Source organism: Lepisma saccharinum, chromosome 7, assembly GCF_977018435.1.
Source record: "Lepisma saccharinum chromosome 7, izLepSacc3.1, whole genome shotgun sequence".
Taxonomy (NCBI): domain Eukaryota; kingdom Metazoa; phylum Arthropoda; class Insecta; order Zygentoma; family Lepismatidae; genus Lepisma; species Lepisma saccharinum.
In genome coordinates this window covers 35856979-35878506 of record NC_139235.1, presented here as the reverse complement: position 1 = coordinate 35878506, position 21528 = coordinate 35856979, and the positions used below count along the sequence as shown (strand labels likewise).

General features: G+C 38.0%; 2 protein-coding genes across 5 annotated transcripts in view; one reads left to right on the top strand and one right to left on the bottom strand.

Moving 5' to 3' along the window:
• LOC145989806 (peptidyl-prolyl cis-trans isomerase FKBP2-like) overlaps positions 1 to 21528 on the top strand; it is a 221684-nt gene that overhangs the window by 136079 nt on the left and 64077 nt on the right. The gene's annotated exons all lie outside the window — the stretch shown is intronic.
• Positions 14412 to 21528, bottom strand: part of LOC145989805 (peptidyl-prolyl cis-trans isomerase FKBP2-like) — a 42943-nt gene continuing 35826 nt past the window's right edge. For all 4 annotated transcript variants that reach the window (XM_083125161.1, XM_083125163.1, XM_083125162.1 and 1 more), the window contains exon 4: positions 14412 to 19588. In XM_083125161.1, coding sequence (XP_082981287.1) covers positions 19444 to 19588 — 145 coding nt within the window. In that variant the 3' untranslated portion in view covers positions 14412 to 19443. The remainder of the gene's footprint in view (positions 19589 to 21528) is intronic.

The window sequence follows — 21528 nt, the reverse complement described above, 5'->3', positions numbered from 1 at the left end:
GAATGGAATTGCTTTTTTGGTGTGGAACGGGTGGGAGCTGGAGAAGTGTAGGTATTGCATGTGGTTGGTGGGTTTTATGTGGATGGAGGTAGTCAGGTGTCCTCCCTCGATGTGCACGTCCACATCCAGGAAGGTTATCTGGTTGGGGGAGTGTGTCCAGGTGAATTTTAGGGAACGGAAGTGGTTAAGTTGGTCCAGGAAGGCTGACAAGGATGGTTCTCCATGTGTCCAGAGCATGAAGATGTCGTCGATGAAGCGGAGCCAGAGGAGGGGTTGGGTAGCCAAAAACTCTTGCTCAAGTTGGCCCATGAAGAGGTTTGCATAGGATGGGGCCATTCTGGTACCCATGGCTGTACCTCGGATCTGTAGGAAATTTTGGTTTTCAAAGGTGAAGTTGTTACAAGTGAGGACAAGGTGGGCTAGGTGGGTCAGGAAGTTGGTGCTGGGGTTGTGAGGTTTGGGTCTGCTATTGAGATAGAATTCTATGGAGCGGAGGCCATGGGAGTGAGGTATGTTGGTGTAGAGGGAAGTGACATCAATGGTGGCAAGGATGGTATTTGGGGGCAATGATGGGAGGGTGCTGATTTTCTGGAGGAAGTGACTCCCATCTCCAGCCTCTTGTGAAAGCTCTGCCCTCCTACCTCCGTGACACCAACCACTTCCTCCAGAAAATCAGCACCCTCCCATCATTGCCCCCAAATACCATCCTTGCCACCATTGATGTCACTTCCCTCTACACCAACATACCTCACTCCCATGGCCTCCGCTCCATAGAATTCTATCTCAATAGCAGACCCAAACCTCACAACCCCAGCACCAACTTCCTGACCCACCTAGCCCACCTTGTCCTCACTTGTAACAACTTCACCTTTGAAAACCAAAATTTCCTACAGATCCGAGGTACAGCCATGGGTACCAGAATGGCCCCATCCTATGCAAACCTCTTCATGGGCCAACTTGAGCAAGAGTTTTTGGCTACCCAACCCCTCCTCTGGCTCCGCTTCATCGACGACATCTTCATGCTCTGGACACATGGAGAACCATCCTTGTCAGCCTTCCTGGACCAACTTAACCACTTCCGTTCCCTAAAATTCACCTGGACACACTCCCCCAACCAGATAACCTTCCTGGATGTGGACGTGCACATCGAGGGAGGACACCTGACTACCTCCATCCACATAAAACCCACCAACCACATGCAATACCTACACTTCTCCAGCTCCCACCCGTTCCACACCAAAAAAGCAATTCCATTCTCTCTGGCCCTCAGGGGACAGCGCCTGAACTCTTCACCCACCTCCCGCCAGAATTATAACCTCCGCCTACACCAGGCCCTGGTTAACCGTGGATATCCCTCCATCCTGGTCACCAAGCAAATATCACGAGCTGCCTCACATACCACTACCACCAAGAAACCTGCTGCCACCAACCCACCTGCACTCATCACCCAATATCATCCCCACCTCAACAAAATCAGGCACACACTGCACTCTCTTCTCCCAATCCTCCACAGTGATCCCGAAACCAAAAACATATTTCCCGACAAACCCAGGGTGGTTTTCAAACGCCCCCCTAACCTCCAAAACATCCTGGTCCACAACACTCCTTCACCACACATCCAACACCCCCCTGCCCATAAATGCAACCGACCCAGGTGCAAGACCTGTCCCATCCTCATCACTTCTCACACCCTCCAGGTGCACACGGCCACTGGCAAATTTACCCTCCATCCCAAAGGGACCTGCCATGCCTCAAACCTTATCTACATCCTCACCTGCAACATCTGTGGTGATTTTTACCTGGGGGAAACATCAACGGCCCTCAACCTCCGCATCAATAACCACCGCTCCTCCACCCACAACCTGGACTTCACTGTCGCCGTCCACACCAACCACCACAACATCAGTTTCAACGACTGCTTCCGGGTAGCGATCATCCACCTCCTACCCCAACCAGCCAACACCTCTGTTCGCAAAAGATGGGAGAGGGCCTATATATCGGCCATGAGTGCAACCACTCCACCTGGCCTGAACAAGGCCACCCAGTAATGCCCACCCTCACCCACCCTCCCGCCCTCCCTCCCAACTCATCCTCCCCACTCACAGTTTACGACAAGCCTGGTGACGAAACAGTGTTTTTTTCGTTCTACGCACCGCTTCTTCTTCAATGGGGACCTGGCAACTCTGCAGGACCCCAACTTCCGGTTCCGTCTTCTGTTTCTTCTCACACCGATGATGCTATAAATTAGCGAAAATTTTGAATTTTTCTACTGTCCGGTGAGTGTTTCCTTTTACCTTATTTGATTTTTACTTAGCCCTTTTGGCCCTCCTTGCTTTTATCCATTATATATATATATATATATATATATATATATATATATATATATATATATATATATATATATATATATTATTTCCCCATGTATATTTTAAACAATTAAAAATTATAATTCCAACAATACAAAACAAAAGAAGAAGAAGGAGAGCAAAACTACAATAATCGTTTCATAAAGAACATCAGCACAAGTATTCTAGAGAACATAAATCCAAAAATGATATTCACTGAGGTAGAACAAGATACAAGGGTCGTTCAAGGTTGACCGGGATTTTCGTACGTAAAAAATCGATGAATAGCCGGATCATGATGAAACGTGCGGGTGACGTAATGTATTCCTTCGCGAGTAACTACTGCCCGGCATGACGTATTTCGCGCATGCGCAGCACTTGCAGCGAACATGGCGGCAAGCAGTGTGTCTGTGGCTGTGAAGCAGCGGTGTGTACTTAAATTCCTCGTGAAGGAGAAAGTGAAACCAGCTGAGATTTTCAGACGATTGCAAGCACAGTATGGTGAACAAACGATGTCGCGGACAAGAGTGTACGAATGGTGTGAGCAGTTTCGCGAAGGACGGGAGCTGGTGATAAATGAAGCGCATGGACACATTTGCCCGACTGCAGTCACACCAGTGAATATCGCACGTGTTGAGCAAATGATTCTTGAGAACCGGCGAGTAACAGTGCGGGATATGGCTGCCGAGGTGAATATCAGTGTCGGGAGTGTTGAGACAATAATTCACGACCATTTACGCTTCCGCAAAATCTGTGCAAGGTGGGTTCCCCGCCAGCTGACATTCGATCAGAAGTGGACACGCAGGACTGTCTGTGAACAGCTTCTGAATCGGTTTCGAGCAGAAGGTGATGAATTGTTGCAATCCATCATCACGTGTGATGAAACATGGTTGCACAATTCAACCCCAGGGACCAAAAGACGCAGCATGGAGTGGCGGCATAAAGGTTACCCCCCCCCCCCCCCAAGAAAAGCAAAACGCAGTGGCTACAACAACAATCAAGTTCTTTCTACGCCAAAGGAATTCGGGAGCTGCCAGAACGATGGCAACGGTGCCTCGGCGTGCACGGAGAATACTTTGAAAAACTGACATAGTTTGGTGTTTCTTCTGCTACCTATTTCCTCTGCAGAAATAAAAGTCCCGGTCAACCTTGAACGACCCTTGTATATACAGACTGAGGCATTTATAACTATACACATGTAATTACTCATATAAACAAATATACACACATACAGGCATAATTGTATTTGCAAACATACCCATGTACACAGAAAACATCTATAATTATTTATTATTTATTCATGATATATGACCATAATTTAAAGCTCTCGCATGACATGTTAAACCGGTCTGTCGTGTACTATCTTTAAACATGATGACCAATTTTTCTCAAATAAAATTTGAGACCAAACTTTCAAGTTATAAAAAATGCAACTCGAAAACTTTGCATTTATGATAACTGCCATCATAAATGCAACATTTGTGATTTTACCACCACTCCCCTCGTAAGCTATGAAATATTATTTTAAAATTTTTACTGCAAAATTGCGGACCAATGAAATCTCTAAAATGACTCAGTTTAATTCCTTATATGTACTCCGAAAATATATTCTTGACAGTTTTGGAAAAAAAATGTGGAGCAGAGCATAGAGCTGTATCGAAAATTTTGCTCACAAGTCTTCTAGCTGCAGAAATAATTTTACCTAAATGATTCTAAATTTACGCCAGCATGGTCACTAAATAGATGACTGCCCATCCACCCTAACTCATGCACCATATTTTGATGATTTTATGGTCAAATTATAGTGCAAGTACATAATTCTCCTGTAACTTTCATGCTCAAAGCTCAAAACTATAGTCTATTCAAAGGTTTGAAAATGTCAAAAATTATCAAAATATGAAAGTACGGTATACATTTGCACAGTATTTACTTGAGTACCCTACACCCTTAAAAAGAAGAAAAAAAAGAAAACTGAAATTGTGGTAGATCATGAAGGTGCAAGACTTGCATGTGTATAGAGCTCCAAATCAGATATAAATAACATTTATGTTGAATAGGCAAGCAACCCATTATGTTGAGAAATGAGAAAAATCATTTAAAGAATGTTCCGTTTTAATTATACCACAATTAATGACATTTCAATAAAATGTACTCAATTTGCCCTTATAATGCTGCCAAAAATTATTGTATCAATTGATCATCACTAGGGCTTGGAAGTTGAGGAAATATCCTTTCTTTTCCTAGTGTCTGAAGACTAGGCCCAACATAATATATGTTCATTTTGGGTCATTGTAGGCCAGAAAAAGGTGGGTTTTATTTGTCCTTTTTTAGCCTTTTTTTTTAGGTCTTAACAGCTTTTTTTTTGCAACTTCACCTTCTTTCGACAACGTTTTTACTGCTCATTCTCAATTCGAATCATCATCAGATCATCACCTCTTAAACATCCTTTCTGTAGTAAAGAAATATATATATATATATATATATATATATATATATATATATATATATATATATATATATATATATATATATATATATATAGATATATATATATATTTCAACCATTCCTGAAACGAGAGAAAAACATTTTTGGACGACTGAAGCAGGTACAGTACAAGGTCCTTTAACCGTAACTTGTCTGGAAAGTTGCGCTGTAAGTGGCAACTTTCTCTTGTTTTGAAGCTTTCAGCACGGATATACATTAAATATGTAATTAAAACTCAAGTTATTAATTAATTTGGATGGCATTTATACATACTTTTTTCCATTTTTAGGTCTTTTTATAGGTCTTTTTTTGGCAATTTATAGGTTTTCAGCTTCCGAGCCCTAATCATCACAGTTGAAACTATGATGTGCCACTATTGGTTCCCCCACATACGGACGTGACTGATAACCATAATGCTACCACAATTAAAAATTATAAGCTTTGTTCAACTATGTTGCATCAATCAATGCAAATGTTTTATCTAAAAATGTCTGATACTTTTTCTTTCTTGTTTCTTGGATATATATATATTCTTGTTATTTGTTAAAAGTCCACTTCTAGCATGAATTGGGGAAAATAACCAGAAAAAAACCACTAGGACTTGTTCTATATTCATTATTTTTAGTATTATAAGCTATTCTAAGCATTCTCTTTACAAGTTTTCGAAAACTTTTGGACAATCTTAGAACCTCACAAGTATTTAAAGCAATAGTTTACAAATTTTTTTTGAAAGCCACATTTTCACTGGGTTTTTTTGGTGGGTTTTTCTGAAAAATCCCGCATGGGGAAAACTGGGCTGGGCACACTCGGGCCAACCCTGGCATAAAGTGGACTTAAAAAACACCAAATCAACCAACCTGATTATTCTGGACTGTGTGGCCATTCCTACAGATCCACCAACCACTTTCAGCACCTTCTTGTCTCCAGTTGCCAACCCAACCATACCTGAAGCACCATTCTGTTCTGTCCCATCAGAGGACAATAGTCAACCATGGCTATATCTCCACCCTCATCAACAGACAATCACCAAAGCTGATTCCTACATCCCTGTAAGAAATCCTGTCCCTCACTCTTCTCCTGTAATTGTTGCCAGATACCATCCCAACTTCATAATTTGTATTAATCATCCCAATGCTTTTTATTCTCTTTGTCTTTCACATTCAATGTGCATGGGTGATCATAAAGGTAAAAGTTCCCTGTGCAGGTAGCACTGTGCCATGAAGGCACATTTAGGGGATGTTAGGGTAGGAGACCTGCACATTCTTGGTCTCGGCCATTTTTGGAGGTGATATGATCAGCACTATGCTCCAGTTGCCTTTACCACCCCTCCCTCCAGGTACCGATTGATTTGAGGCGGGGTGAGCCCCAGAGCTGCTTTTTGCCAGAAAAATTCCTACCTTATATCACCCAGCCTGAGAATCGAACCCGCGTCTCCTGTGTGGCACCCAACTAGACCACCACGGCATATGGCTAATCATGATGAGATTGAATTATAATTTGATGAAATCGATGAAGAGACATACAAAAAAAAAAAAAAAAAAAAAAAAAGAACTTCAACACTTGTTGGCCTGTTCATGATTAAACCATTCAACATGTCCACTACAGACATGGCTTTGTATATTTACACATTTTCCAATTGACTCTTCTAAATTACCTTTTATTGCTGCAGGCCTCCCCGATGGCGTAGTGGTTACGTCATTGCCTTGTAAATCAAGTGGTTCCGGGTTCGATACCTGGTGGAGGCACATTGCACACTGGTTCGGATCCCACTTTAAACTGTACATGTAGTCCCGATTAGCTTTAATGTGCATAAAGTGGACTTAAAACAAAAATCCAATCCTTTTATTGCTGCATAGTTCAATGACTAGCATAATTTCTCCATAGATTGCCCTTTATTTTCTTATTATGTGCTGCTGTCTTCTTTAGGTTTTCACCGAGTATACCTGTGAAGGTTTCCCCACAATATTTGTGGGTTGTTTGTTATGATTTGAAGTAAACTTACTCAAAATTATACACACATCTTCTTATATTGTACAAAGGCTCACTCAGTACAACTTTGATTGAACAGTTACTGATACGGTTCACAGAAAACTGCCTTGTTAATATAATTATAATAATAATATATGTTTGTTTCAAGCACAATTAGATGGACATTTTATCACTAGTTATGGGGACACTACTGTATTAGCCAATGCACCAAAATCCATAAAATATTATTGTTAAAGAACTAAGGGTGGACAGCATGAGAAATTCTTAAAATGAAACACGATCATTTGGAATTTCCTGACCATTTGGGATCCTGGAAAGTCAGAAAATCATTTCCTGAATTCAGGATCACATTACCTCCATGCTAATCACATCCAAAGTGGCTGAGATTGAGAGTGTGTGGAGCCCTACCCCCACATCCCCTAAATATGCCTTATATTATATATATGGTGCTATATGCACTGGGAACTTTTACCTTATCGTAGATATTGTCAATTCAGAAAATGTGGAAAATGCATATTTTGGCCAAGAAATGTAACCAAGGTATTGTTAAAGACAGTAATTGTATTAATTATGGAAATATACTGATCCATATTTCAAATGTAGAAAGCCTTCAATGCAACATATGTTTTTGTTGTTCAAGGAAAAGTTTTATAAAAGTGGAAAACATTCAAAATGTCAGTTAAAAAAATTAGTTTCTCATACCATGTATAACATTGACTGCCCCCTCTAATCCTTCCCCCTTCCTTTCATTCACTATACATATAACTCGGTGTACAGGTTAGCCTAAAAGAAATACACTCAAAGTTTTACAGAAAAGAAGAGTTTTAATAATAGAGCTGGAATACTTGCATGATTTGAAGAGCACGTCCAGTTTACATTGGTAAGTTACAAGTGTTCTATGTGTGACCCTTTTGAACATGCCAGATATTAATGCGATGGTCCAGTTCTCCTGAAACATGACTTTTTACCTTGCACAGACAACATGTTTCCTCAAATTTCTTGCTCCAATCATAGATTGACTGCCTTGTGGATGGTTGTTTACCATACCGTATTCTAAAACGACGCTGCGCGATAGTAACAGAATTTGTTTTTACAAATTCAATCATGCAGAAAGCCTTCTCCACCTGGCTAGCGGCCATACTAGACTTACGTCAAGGGTGCTCACGTGATGCTGACGTCACAAAGATAATTGAAAAGCAGAGGTCGTAAACTTGAAGACTTCTGTATACAACAGTACTAAATGCTTTCTGATGTAACAAACTACTTTCAATTTATAAAGTGTTTAAACTGTCTTACTTCTTTTAGGCTAACCCTGTATATCCCAAGATTATACATTCAATCTGTATGGTCTCAATAGAGCAAGATGTTATAATTTTTTTTTCTGGTTTTACATTTTCTTGTTTTTTTTTCTTATTGGTCTCCCGAAGAACATAAAATCAAGGTTTCACTGTATTAGGAAATTTTGTACGATAGCTACAAAGTTTGTTGATTTTACTATAAATCTTCCAGCTTATGTATTTAACCCTTAAACAGAAACATCAGTCTGTGAGACCTTTAGTGTTTTGTAGTTCTACAGTGTGGCAACACTGATTGAGCTGTCTCCCCCCCCTCCAGAGTACCTTATTATCAACCACTTGCCTACACTCTGCACATGTTACTGCTCAGTTTGTGACTGTTTGTTACGAGAGACTTATTGTTGTTTGAAAACTTGCAAGTATAACAGACCGGGTGTTTCGCATTACATATTCAATGCCAAGGTTGGAAGTGATTTACATAATACATTTTCTTAGTTTTGTTCCCATGTAATTTTAGTTTTCAATAAGTTTGAGTTATTAACCATGATTTTGCTCTTTTATTGTCTAAAAAACTATAAAAATATGTAATAACAAATATTAAAAAATAAGGTGTCTCAGACCGGATGTTTCTATTTATGAAGTAAAGACCTATGTTTCTGTTTAAGGGTTAAAGAATGCATTCTTGTTTATTAATTATTACATGTTAGCATTGATTTTTATATGTTGTGTTAACGTGTGAGGTAATTGTAATTTCTTCTTTTTCTTTTCAGAATTCTAAATGAAACTGAAATTGATCGTCATCTAACTGCAATTGCAGAGAGGGATTAATTTGAAGTTGGGGATTGGTGCATTTTTTATTACTCATTTTCTAATACAAACAAAAAAAATATCTAATTTTCCATATTTATTCTTACATCTCCCCTTTTGTAATGGAAATCATTCGCACCATAGTGTTTTTTTTTTTCAGTACCCCAGTATTATAAACAAGTGTATTGTAGGTACTGAAATGTTAGTCTGAAGAATTGTTTTCAGTTTTTATTTCTGAGAAATTATTTTCCCTGTTGTTGGAATTGTAAGTGCATTAAAGAACTATCATTGAACAGTTTTTTTTGCAAATAAATCACATCCACAAACCTATTTGTTGTTTACTTGTAATGATCAAAATATACAGATACATATATTTACCCTTACTTTATTTACTCTGTTGCCTTAAGCTTTCAAGTAGAAGTGTTCTTTAGTAACGAGTTCGTATCAAAGGAAAATTTATACCTTTACTTATGCAAAGTAAATTCTAAGATGATGAACCATATATGGGGTTCACGCAAGCACTAATAAATGAGTATAGAGGGAGGCCGTTATAGGCAGCCAGAGCATGGCACTGATCGCATCAGAGGTATGGTAGTTTTTACCTTATAAATTCAAAGAGTGGGTGTCTTGTGTTAAGCACTAAATGTTTGTCTAGATGTATATCAGTCGAACACAAATACAAACTAAGCAGCATTACCTTCTTAACAAACATTCCTAGGGCTACAGATCAGAGTTATCTGACTCGGGAACCATCTTTATTGGTTGCTTTCCATACTACCTCTTGAAAGCACTGTAGCACAATCATAGGTGGATACACACACACACACAGTGATACACTGAAGGGGGTTGATGGGTATCTTAACCCAGTGGCGGCTCGTGGTGATCCAAAGTGGAGGGGCGATAGCTCAGAAATTTACCCTATTGATTTGCTTTATTTTACTTCGCCTTTTGTGCAACATTTGGCCGGGACAAATTTGCTCTACTAGTAATGTGAGTTTAAATGATGAATTTCGTATAACAGCCAACGTGATAAGAAATTGATATGTTCGTGTTTACCGAGTATCATGTTTTACACGTTTTAAATTAAGAATTCTAACAGATTTAGTCGTTTAACAGAGGGGAAAATTTAGAAGAAGGGATATTAATTTTTACACAACTTGATAAGCACAATGACGAATATTTACGTGCATTGATCGTGAAAATTTCTAGTAAAAAGTTACACAGAAAATGTCTCCTGTCCTACATGACTAATTGATATGTGAAATAGGGCACCAAAATAAATGTCTCACTGGAAAGGTGATATCTGTGTTACCAGAAACTCTAAAGTAAAAACTTCAAACTTACCAGAAATCTTCAGACATGCTTGTAACTGAAATTCACCCTTCTGTCCTTCAACGCGAAATTTGCAAGTGAACTCACGACCTCCCTTCTTGCACACTTGTTCTAGAATCAAATACGGCCTAGGTTTTTTGTTTATTTTTTCATCCAGACTTCTTGGTAGAAAAACTTCGCACCAACAATTTCTCCACACTGTTCATCGCGACAAATGCACAACTACAGCAAACAACGACCGAAAAAGCTTCACTTTTCCATGGAAAACTAAGAAACAACAAGTGTCAATACTATCGTCTTCCCATCCGGTCGTTTTATTGCTTCGGGGTTGGCAGACAATTTTGCCAAATTTTAAGAAATTTGTAGTTTACAGGTTCCTCTATGAGTTTTGATGAGTTTCTAATTTATTTAACATCAGCCTTGAAAAGAAATTGGACAACTTTGTCACATTATCAGGATTTTTTTCAAACGTGCTAATCAAAACATGTATGTAAATCTACATGATGTACTCCACATCATTGTAATCCAAATGTACTTTTCACTAAACTCAGAAAAAATACAACGCATGTATACGATAATTTTGCATATAACAAGAATCTATAGCCGACTTCAGTGGCTAGCATACCGCATTACAAAGCCAGGGCTCCTGGGTTCGAATCCCGGCATGGGCATGTGTGTTCTTTGTGAGTGCCCCTCCATCAATTTCATTATATCATCACTCATCCTCATCGTCGTGATTACCGAAAAGTAGCAGAAAGCGACTGTAAATAACAAAAATGAAGGAAGAGTCTAGTTTTTCAGTTATCGACATTTTCTTTCCTCGTTGGAAATTGCGTTATTTATTGCTCTACTCTTATGTCATAAATGAATAAGATTATGGAATACAGAATGATTTTTTTCAACAGTTGGTAATTTTTTTTCTTATGTTAACTTCATTGCTGCTGGAAACTCTTCATTGTTTACCGTTCTCCGGAGAGAGGGCCAGTTTCACCTAGGGGATGGGTTTCGGACGACAAACCCTCCATCCTCCCAGCCAGATATCCCACGCGTGTTATTCCCCCAGTTCCCTCACCTCTTGCCCCTCGCGACCGCGCCTGAGAATGCTCTACGTCTCGTAAAGTGGGAGGACAGCGCCCCGCCACATTTCTCTCGAAGTTCCGTATTTCTCCGCACGGTGGCGTGCAAACTTTGCAATTGTCGCGGAAGAATGAATACAGAACCGACTAACCAACGATCTATAAGCACATGGAATATTTGCAATTCAGACAATGTAAAAGCTAATATATAAATGTTAATGCAATGTTTGTTCACTTGTGGTTGCACACGGCAGTGTGGCGTCCGTATCGTCCTTATGACCGGCCGCCCCTGTCTTAACCTTTCACCCCAAATTCCTTGTTCTTCCTGCCATTTGGAAAAATATTAGGCATGCCATTGTATATACGTGCATTTTGGGGGTTATATACAGCGTGTCCCGCTTATACGTATAATAAAAGAAAAAATCACAACTTTTTTATTTACAAATATTTTTTGTCCAAACTTTGTACAAACATGTAACTCAGAATTTTTTTTTTACAAATCAATAAAACTAGCGCACTTCCACATGTGAACCGTTAGTGGCACAGTAAATGTCAAACCGGTTGTCAGCCTCAAGCCACACGTTTTGAAGCATGTGCAGGGTAATGTTGCTTACTGCAACCACAATTCTTTCACACAAGTCTTGCAAATCTCTAACCGGTGTACAGTAAACTTTGTCTTTAACACACCCCCACAACAAAAAATCACACACAGTGAGGTCTGGTGTTCGTGGGGGACATTCAATAAAATCCGAACCTCTTCCTATCCATTTTCCATTGAAATGAACCGGTTTCGCGTAACTATTTTTCCCATTTCTTTATTGAAATGTACGATGGAACTACTTCTTTAGCACTCAAACCATAACGTGCACGAAATCGTCTCTGCACAAGTGTCACAGACTTCACTTCAGACAGCGTTAAACACGAAACACCTTTTCTTGTGGCAACCACATGACGAATGGCAACTGAGAAACTGATAATATCAGTTTTGAAGACATTCTGGCTACTGCGCATGCGCAACTACCACTGAATGTGTTGCTAAAAAAAATGTCTGAGTTATTCTTTAAAATGAAACAACAATCACATTATTCTGACAGTTTGTTTCGAAGTTATGAATTTTTCTTTTATTATACGTATAAGCGGGACACGATGTAGTGTGTTGCCCTAAAATACTGTCATACCATGTAGACATAAAGGTGAACAGCTTTTCTTAACTGTTTGCTCATTATGAATCCTCTTGGGCCACTCAGATGGTGTAGTTGTATAGCTGTAGCCTTGTGTTCGATCCTCGGTGGAGGCACATTGGTTTGGATCACACTTTAAATTGTAGGTCCAAAAATATATTAGCTCCTCTGTGCATAAAGTGGGCTTAAAATAAAAGCAAATAAAACTTTAGGATTTCTGATGCTGTATGTTGTATTCCAGTGCAAATGTGGATCACAGATTAATTCACAGTTGCCCTGTCTGAAAGTGACATAATTTGTATTACAATACAGATAGCCTGCGCAAGGGCCATTCTCTACAAATTCTTCCTTCAATGCAAACAAATGAAATGCAATATGTATGTACAGTGATACAACAGCTACATGCATGATAACATACTTTATATTTATATTCAAGACAATTACAGTCAAAAGAGTTGCAGCAACTTATTTTCTTATCATACTACACTGCATATTTGGAAGTAAAAAATTGTATGTTAAAGGTTCTTCAACTAAAAACAACCTCGTAAACTATTGATAAAAAATGTAGCATTTCTAGAGCTGTAAATTGAATGCTTCTATTTATATTCATTAATTCGAAGCCATTCTGTGGCTGGCAGAATCGACAACAGTTTCAGAAGAATCCTGACATTTGGGAAAGAAGACAAAAAATTGTCGACTTCTGCTTGGTGGTGGGGATAAAGATCCTGCAAAACCCATAGTGCAGGGGGGACCCAAGGTTACAAGATGCCCCAAGTGTTGGATTCACACCAGTCATTGTTCCATAATATAAAGAGCATAGAAAATTTATTCTATGAAACACTAATGTTACTGTAGTTTGAAATCATCTAATTAATCACGGGGTATCCATTTGTTTGACAAGGGTCAAATCAAACAAACGTTTTTGGCCTTTTACAAAATTTTAATAGAATTTTAACAATGCATTCAATATTTTGCAAAATGTTGATGTTGATTGGTGTTTTAAGTCCACTTTGTGCACAGTAAGGCTAATCGGGACTGGACCTACAGTTTAAAGTGGGATCTGAACCAGAATGTGCCTCCACCGGGCGTCGAACCCAGGACCCCTTGGTTACAAGGCAATGACACACAACTGTGACATCAGGGAATTTTGCAAAATGATCTACGTAACCAATTCGATGCCTACAATGGTACATTTACTTATCATAGTGCACTATAAAGAAAAGAAAAAAAGATGTATGTTCAAAATCCTTCAGGTGAAAAAAAATCTCCTAAATTTCATAAAAAATTCTAGCATTTCTATCACTGTGACGTGGATGTTCTTCTATAGCAAATTAACCCCTCAATAAGTCCTGCAAGGTAAGGAGAACATGGGTCTCCTTTATCACAGTGTTCTGATGTCAGATGCAGAAAGCCTACATTACTAGGTTGTTTGGTTCCCGTGGCATAAATAATATATTTGCAGTGTATTTATGCTAAGAGAACTAAACCTAACAACTTAGGCATTTAGCATAACAATGAAAGCATTCTACAGTGACATCAGAATGAAAGGTTGGTAGCCCGTTGTGTGATAAGACAAAACTGGTATTCCTGCCACTGCATTCTACTTTTTGTGTGTGTTAACATTATCATCACAGTATTAATGTTATGTCCTGGGTTCAGTTTCCAGTGGTGGCACATTTCTATGTCAAGTAGATCCTGCACTGATCAGTGTATCTGTATATTTAATTTAAGGTGTGGAGTTTGTATTTGCCATTTCACATACTCACTCGAAATACATCTACAAACACAATTCACAAATGTTACGGATTATATCAATCTATGAAAAATTGTTAACTGTATAAGAATTTCAAACTCAAATTTACATAATTTACCTTCACCATAAATATGTGGCTCTAGTGTTAACAATAAATTTGCTGCAAAATTCTTCTAATAATTGGTGTCTTTATCAAACAAACAAAACAAATGAATGTTCTACTTTATTACAGTTGTAACAAATGTACAATTAATAAAATTTATAAAAATAAATACTGGTACAAAATACTGACAAAAACAAGTGACTGATACAACGATGAAAGTCATTATAACCACAGCTATCAATTGAATTTCTATTTACCACAGAAATCAAGTTCAAGAACATTTTAAATGTCATACCAAAACAAGTAATTAACCCATTTTCTACAAATTTCACAAATGACAGTTCCCTTCAACACTTATTGAAATTACCTTAATACACTTTCCAGAATTCACCAGTGTCCACCAAAACTTTCAACTTAGTCTCGAAACTTGTTTTGATTCATGATTTGCATTTTGTGGGGAATGTCAGGTTGATTTTGTTGCACCAAGGATAAATAAACTGGTGCAGACATATATTACTGATTTATTAAATGGTACTTCACCTTCTCTTGCACGCAAAATTAATGATGTTGATTCATCACAGCAGGTGTTCATGTTCTGCTTCAACATGAAGGGAAGCTTATGTTATTTTTGCAAAAGAACACCATTACATTTTTGTGAACATGGAAAATAAGATATTGCAATGTGATATGTTTTTCACAAAATATCTTTCACAGCCATTTGTACAATTTCTGTCCAAAAAAATGGGTGACAGGTTATGTCATTCATTATAAAATTCTACTGTGAACGAACAATGGGCTATAATTAGGGACGTAAAGTTTTTGTTTTAACGATAACACCGAAAAGTTGAGAAAATCCAAATTAAATGTTTAAAATGTATTTGGGTAGGTTAAGGATGCAAGTTTTCGGTGTTTTGGAATCGCGAAATGTGCAATAAAACTGGGGATAACATTTCTTCTGGTCAAAAAGAACTACCTAAAGTGCTATTACATCTGTCATTTCTAGTCTAGCTGGTGAAAGTTCGATTCAAAAGAGATTGTCAGGCTTCATTTGTTGCAGACATGACTGACAGTGTGTGTTCAACCTCCTCCTCAAAAGGATTCGCTGGGGGATTTTCCCAGAAGGAAAATTTTGAAGCAGCATCTGTTGTGTTACAGGGGAGGGGTTTAGGGGTCATGTGTGAGTGTGTACACAAAATGGTATTTTGAGGTCAGAGAGATTTTTTGGCATTGTTAGGGAAATGTGGTGTGTATGACTGTGTTCAAGGATTTGGGTGAAATCATTCAATAAACATTTCATATTTAGTGGCTGATGAGTTCAAATGGAAGAAATTTGTCCATTTCCCACAAAGGTAAGTCATAAATTTATTATTTTTGTCATTAGAACTAAAATTTGTCTCAATTTTCCAGGACTAAAGCAATGTGAAAATTTTAAGAATAGAAAGAACAGTAAAAATAACACATTTAAAATTAATAACACCGAATTTTGCCTTAAACCGCAAAAAAATAAAACCGAATTGCAGTACAAAATAACATCAAAATTTAGGGGAAAATAAAACGAAAACTTCATGTCCCTGCTTGATGATGTGTTTTCTTCGTTGCTGAATTTTACTTGTGCTCATGAATTAGGTGGCACTTTTGTTTATACTCGTGAGAATAGCAGTGAATAATTTGCATGCACATTGTGAAAATATTTATTAGGATTTCGCTTCAAATTTCAGTTAGTGATGATTTTGATCCTAATAAGCAGTTTTTAGGTTATATCAATATGGTTTCAGTAACTTTTATTCAATGTTATACTTTTTTATTTACTTTCAATAAATTGTTAGAGAAAAATCATAAATGTGAAAAAAAATTATATAAAATGTAACATGTTATATATCTATACAAAGAGGACAATTTGTACATTTCAGAAAAATGTGTTAAATAATAACACACTTGACAATATATTTTCTGATTTTTTTAAAAAATAGCAAAACATATCCTTGGAAAAACCTCCATATTTTCAAGATTATCTAGAAAGGGTTAAATTTTCATCAATTACTGACTTTTTCCTAATAAATGTGAAAATATGTATGACCTCAAAATCAAGTTTTTCTTTCTTTCAGCAACAAATTTTCCACATTCTACAGAAATTGCACTCATTTTTCGTTCACGTCCGATTCATGTTGGTGATTTCTGGAAAGTGCAGTTTCTACAGAACTTCACATACTATTTAATAGATAAGATATAAGACCAGTAGTATATTAACATTAAGTTTTGCATTTATCAAGATAGATGCCTATTCTTACAGTACATGATAGTTCTTGACGATTTTGTGTGAGAGACCACAAAACATTCAGGGAGAAGGAAAGGAACTCCACGTTTCTTGCATTGCCCTATGGTCTTGCTTCTTCCCCCTCCTTACTTACAAGAAAACTTATCTTTTTCCCAGAAATTGTGATATGCATGGGAAAATGTGTCCAGTTCTTGACAGCCCTAGGGGTGTTTAGCCTGAAGAAGGGCTTCCTATGGTGTTGCATAGATGAAGCAACACCTCTAGAAAGCTACAAAAACATACAAGACAGAAACAAAAGTGTGTGTTAACACAAAATACAGTTACGGAATACGGTCAGCACCATCTGCAGGCAATATTAAGAATAGAGACAAAGTAGTGACTTCTGTATGTCTAAAACATGTCAAATAATGAAAGGGCCAAACTGAATCATGAAGGGGTGAGATGTCAAAAGAGGTGAATGAATTTAAGGAACTGTGCATAAAATTACTTAGGTAGGCAGGCCATGTGGCATGAATGGGAGAGGAAAGAAGAGTTTACTGGATTCTTGTTGGGAAACCTGATGGTAAGAGACCAGTAGGAAGGCCAAGACTATAGTGGAACCACAAGCAAAACAACCTGCGCAGACCCGTGACTCCTGTGCACCATATTCCCATGAGGAGGAGCAGGGGAGGGTGGACCATGCTTCCTTATGGCCCGAGCTGAAGGGAAGGAGGGAAAGCTGCGCTGGGACTTTTCGTCCCAAGGTTTTTTTCCTTGTGGTCGATCTATAAGATGGAGGGATAATGTTGAGATGGACCTAAAGGAAATCGGTAAAGATTGAATTGATCTTGCCCAGGATAGGGACAGGTGGAAGGCTTGCGTTGCTGCAGCCATAAACCTTCAGGTGTAAGAAGGCCAGAGAGTTAGTTAGCTACATGAAATTACAGCACTCTAAAGCCAACAGCCACACTGTGCGAGTGAGGTAGTAGATTGTCAGGGTATCCTAAGGACAGGATGATAAAAATGGAATGATAAAAGTAGTATATTAAGATAAGAGATGTATGTTGTAGAAATTTCAGCTAAACATGCAGGCTTGATCAGGACTCAAAACCAGTGTATGGTATACAGTGCCACTGTTCTACCAACCAGTCCTGGATTCACCTGATTTTTTGTTCCCACACATGTACAACAGTGAAAGACTCAGACAAAACAGATATATGTTGCAACTTTGTCTCAGTTTTCAATTTTTTTGAACATAATAATGCTTTTAAAAGGTAATAAAAAATCAGAGAGTAGCATTAGCAAAGAGAAATTTTGCAAAACAAAAGCAGTTCCATAACAGAATGACAAAAACTTGTCTATATTTTAAAGTCCAGTGAATTAAAAAAAACATTAATTCGTGCAAATGATGAGAAAATACAGAAGAAAAGACAACACAGCTTGGCAGTCTCAATTTCTAATAAAATTTCTAGTCTTCATGGATGACTTGAATTAATATCAACTTCATTATCCAAAGTGTAGCAGTGCAACACATTCTTTTTTAGTCTTTACAACATGAAAATTGGTGAAAATATCTATTTATTAATTCCCCAAAAAGGGGAGTAAATGCTTAATTTCTTCTCTAATCTAAACAATTATTTCCATCTAGTGCCATGAATGAGAATAATCCACGGATTTCATTCACTGTGAAATTTATTTGTGTTGCAACCCTATAGGAGATGGCCCGAGAGCTTCAACTTTATGAACATTTGGAGATCGGTGCAAGAAAATGGGAAACTGACCTTTTTCCTGGGGAAAACACAAACTTTTTTCCAGACATACACTAAACGGAACTTCAAGGACTGACCTCTTCTCAACTAGAATGCGCAGGGGATGTGTACAGTTAGATATAGTGATGAAATTGTGCTTTATTTTACAGAAATACTGGGAAGACAAGTTAGACATGGAGACCCTTCTGAAATTTGGGAGACATAGACAAGCCTCCTCCATCAAAGAATAACTTAAAACTCTAATTCCTAGTTTCTCTAATAAGTAATTTATTTCCCTAAAGTATATACCTTCTTTGTGCTACTATAATTGCATTATAATCACACGGCAACAAGTACAGGTAAAACCTCGTTAATCTGGACAGGCAAAAGGCGAAAAAAAAAAAAAAAAAAAAAAAGCAGAATGCAAGGCTTTATATGTGACTAGAAGTCAACAAGAGAACTTCCCAAAGAAAAGGCAGTCAACCACTGATGAAATTCTGTTTCCCACAGACTTTGTACTGTACTGTATAGTGCATTTAGGCCTATGCCCTTTAAATACACCATAATAAACATGTTTGTTGCTATAAACGGAGTTTTAATGCACTTTCTATTGTTCTTCTTTTGGTTATTTCAGTTAATCCGGACTTTTGTTAAACCAGTCAACTTATCCCCCCATTAGTCCAGATTAACGAGGTTTTACTGTATATTGATGGGCAAATAAATACTTTATCACATCTGTAATAAATGAATGAAGAAAGACATTTCTACAAAGACAGATGTAAACATACTTCCATATATAAAAAATAATTATAACATCTCCAAATTCAACTTCTACGGCATGGTGCTATAAACATCACTTATTGAACTCGTAGCTGCACAAAACCTCAAAGTAATACCAACATGTACAATGTATATGCACTTCCACAAACAACAACACATGCTACATTTTCACAGAGATCACTGCATGACAAGAATAGAGTAGATTGTAGTACACAAATTGCTGGTATCATCACTGTAAGCATTCTAAAAAAAACAACTTAGGTAGCGACTGTAAAGTGTCCAACTACTCGTGCCATCAAAGTTCGTCTTTCCTTTCAATTTTAATGAGTTCGACTTCAAACACTAATGTTGCATCACCAGGTATTTTTGGTGGAACACCATTTTGTCCATATCCAAGATCAGGTGGAACAACTAATTTCCTTTTCTCGCCCTCACACATACTGGAAAGGAAGAGTTTTATATGAAATATACAGGAATGTTAATGCAGTGGTGAACACCTTTGATCAGACCAGCACTAATATGTACAAAATGTGGTGTAGTTTGCAAGAAATACTAAAAATCACTAAGAATACTAAACTTGAATTATTTTGTAACATATTATACATGTAAAATTTGAAAAACACTAAAGCTGCTGACCAAGGCAGTCTTTATGTAGTCTACTTCAGACTAAGAAACAAATTCAGATTTAGTGTTTTTCAAATGTGGAAGGAAGTGTTAATTATGCTACAATGTAAAATTTCATTACCATAATACTTGACCCACTATAAGCAAATTAAGTCGACAATGATACAATATTTGCAGTTGGTATCAGTGTTGAATGACCAACTTTCAGCCATGAATTTACGGTAGGTTTAGTTGCAACAGATCCTGATAATTTTAGCAGTGTGGCCCCACTCCAGTAAATGTTCAGGGAATGGATAATATTAAACAAAAGAATTAGTTTACATTTTATATAATATACAGGTCACAATACAGAATAAAAAATTACAAATTCTATGTTTCTTAGTCCTAACATATATACCGTGCGCCCATTTCGATCTGCAGCCGAGATATCGGGAGAAGCGTGGCGGGCGGCACTGACGGAGATGCCGACATTTGCGGCCTGAAATTCCCGCTTATTTTTATGGACATATGCAGACATTTATATAAATATTGCAAAACGAGCACTAACCTGTGTTATAGGAGTATGGTTTTAATTTTAGTAGCTTAGTGACTGTATGTGCCGATGATTTTGACACGCCCACCTCTTGTGAAACACGGCATAGAGGTTTGTTTGGAGAACGTTCTAACGCTGCACCAATATCATCGAGTTTTGCTTCGGTTAGAATCCGTCGTTTTTGCTTAGGTGTTTTAAAATTTAACGATACAGTTTCTCGTAATTTAAGGACAAGATGTCTAACCGTATCTTTGTGTTTAGTTGAAACACATGGGAATTTCTGTACAAATTACCTACACACGTCTCGACACGAGTTTGTTTTCACGTAGGTACGTGTCATACATAAAAAAATCTTTGTTCTAACGTGAATCTTGCGGCTGGCATTCCAATCGTCTCACTGACACGTCACACATACACACTACAATAACACAAACAAGTAACTGCAAGTAACCAAGAATAACACTCTTGCGCACAGTACGAAATTAACACGCTCTTGGTTTACATTGCTCGCCACTATACAGGGTGCTCGGAAATTCCCCTTACAAACTTCTAGGGCAAGTAGAGGGGACTGAGTAGACAATATTTGGAATAGGAACCCATGTCCGGAAACGTACAGTTTCCGTTCTACAACCATGACAATGTATCGGATGTGCCTGTGTTGGTATGCAACCGGGTAGGCAGTACATGACGTCAGAAGATCAGCTGATGGCACGTGACGTCTACAAATTGTTGCGTTCCATTGTTGACACAGGCGTTGATCATTGAATACAGTAGTACATTTCTTTTTTGTTCCCTTGGCATTGTTACCAAATAAATTTGTTTGTATTATGGACTGAGTCACAAGTCATTCACTTCTGTACCTTACGTAACAACTCATTTGACATGGTTGTAATAAATGATTACACTTTAGGTCATCAGGTGATCTTGTGACGTCATGTACTGCCTACCCGGTTGCATACCAACACAGGCACATCCGACACATTGCCATGGTTGTAGCACGGAAACTGTACGTTTCCGGACATGGGTTCCTATTCCAAATATTGTCTACTCAGTCCCCTCTACTTGCTCTAGAAGTTTGTAAGGGGAATTTCCGAGCACCCTGTATTTACAACTCTGTCTTCATCTAGTCGCGAAGGAACAAAAAACTCGAGCTCGGAGATTTCGGATTGCAGGGAAGCTCACGAACACTATTGACTTTTAACGGTTTCTTCTACAGCGTAATCT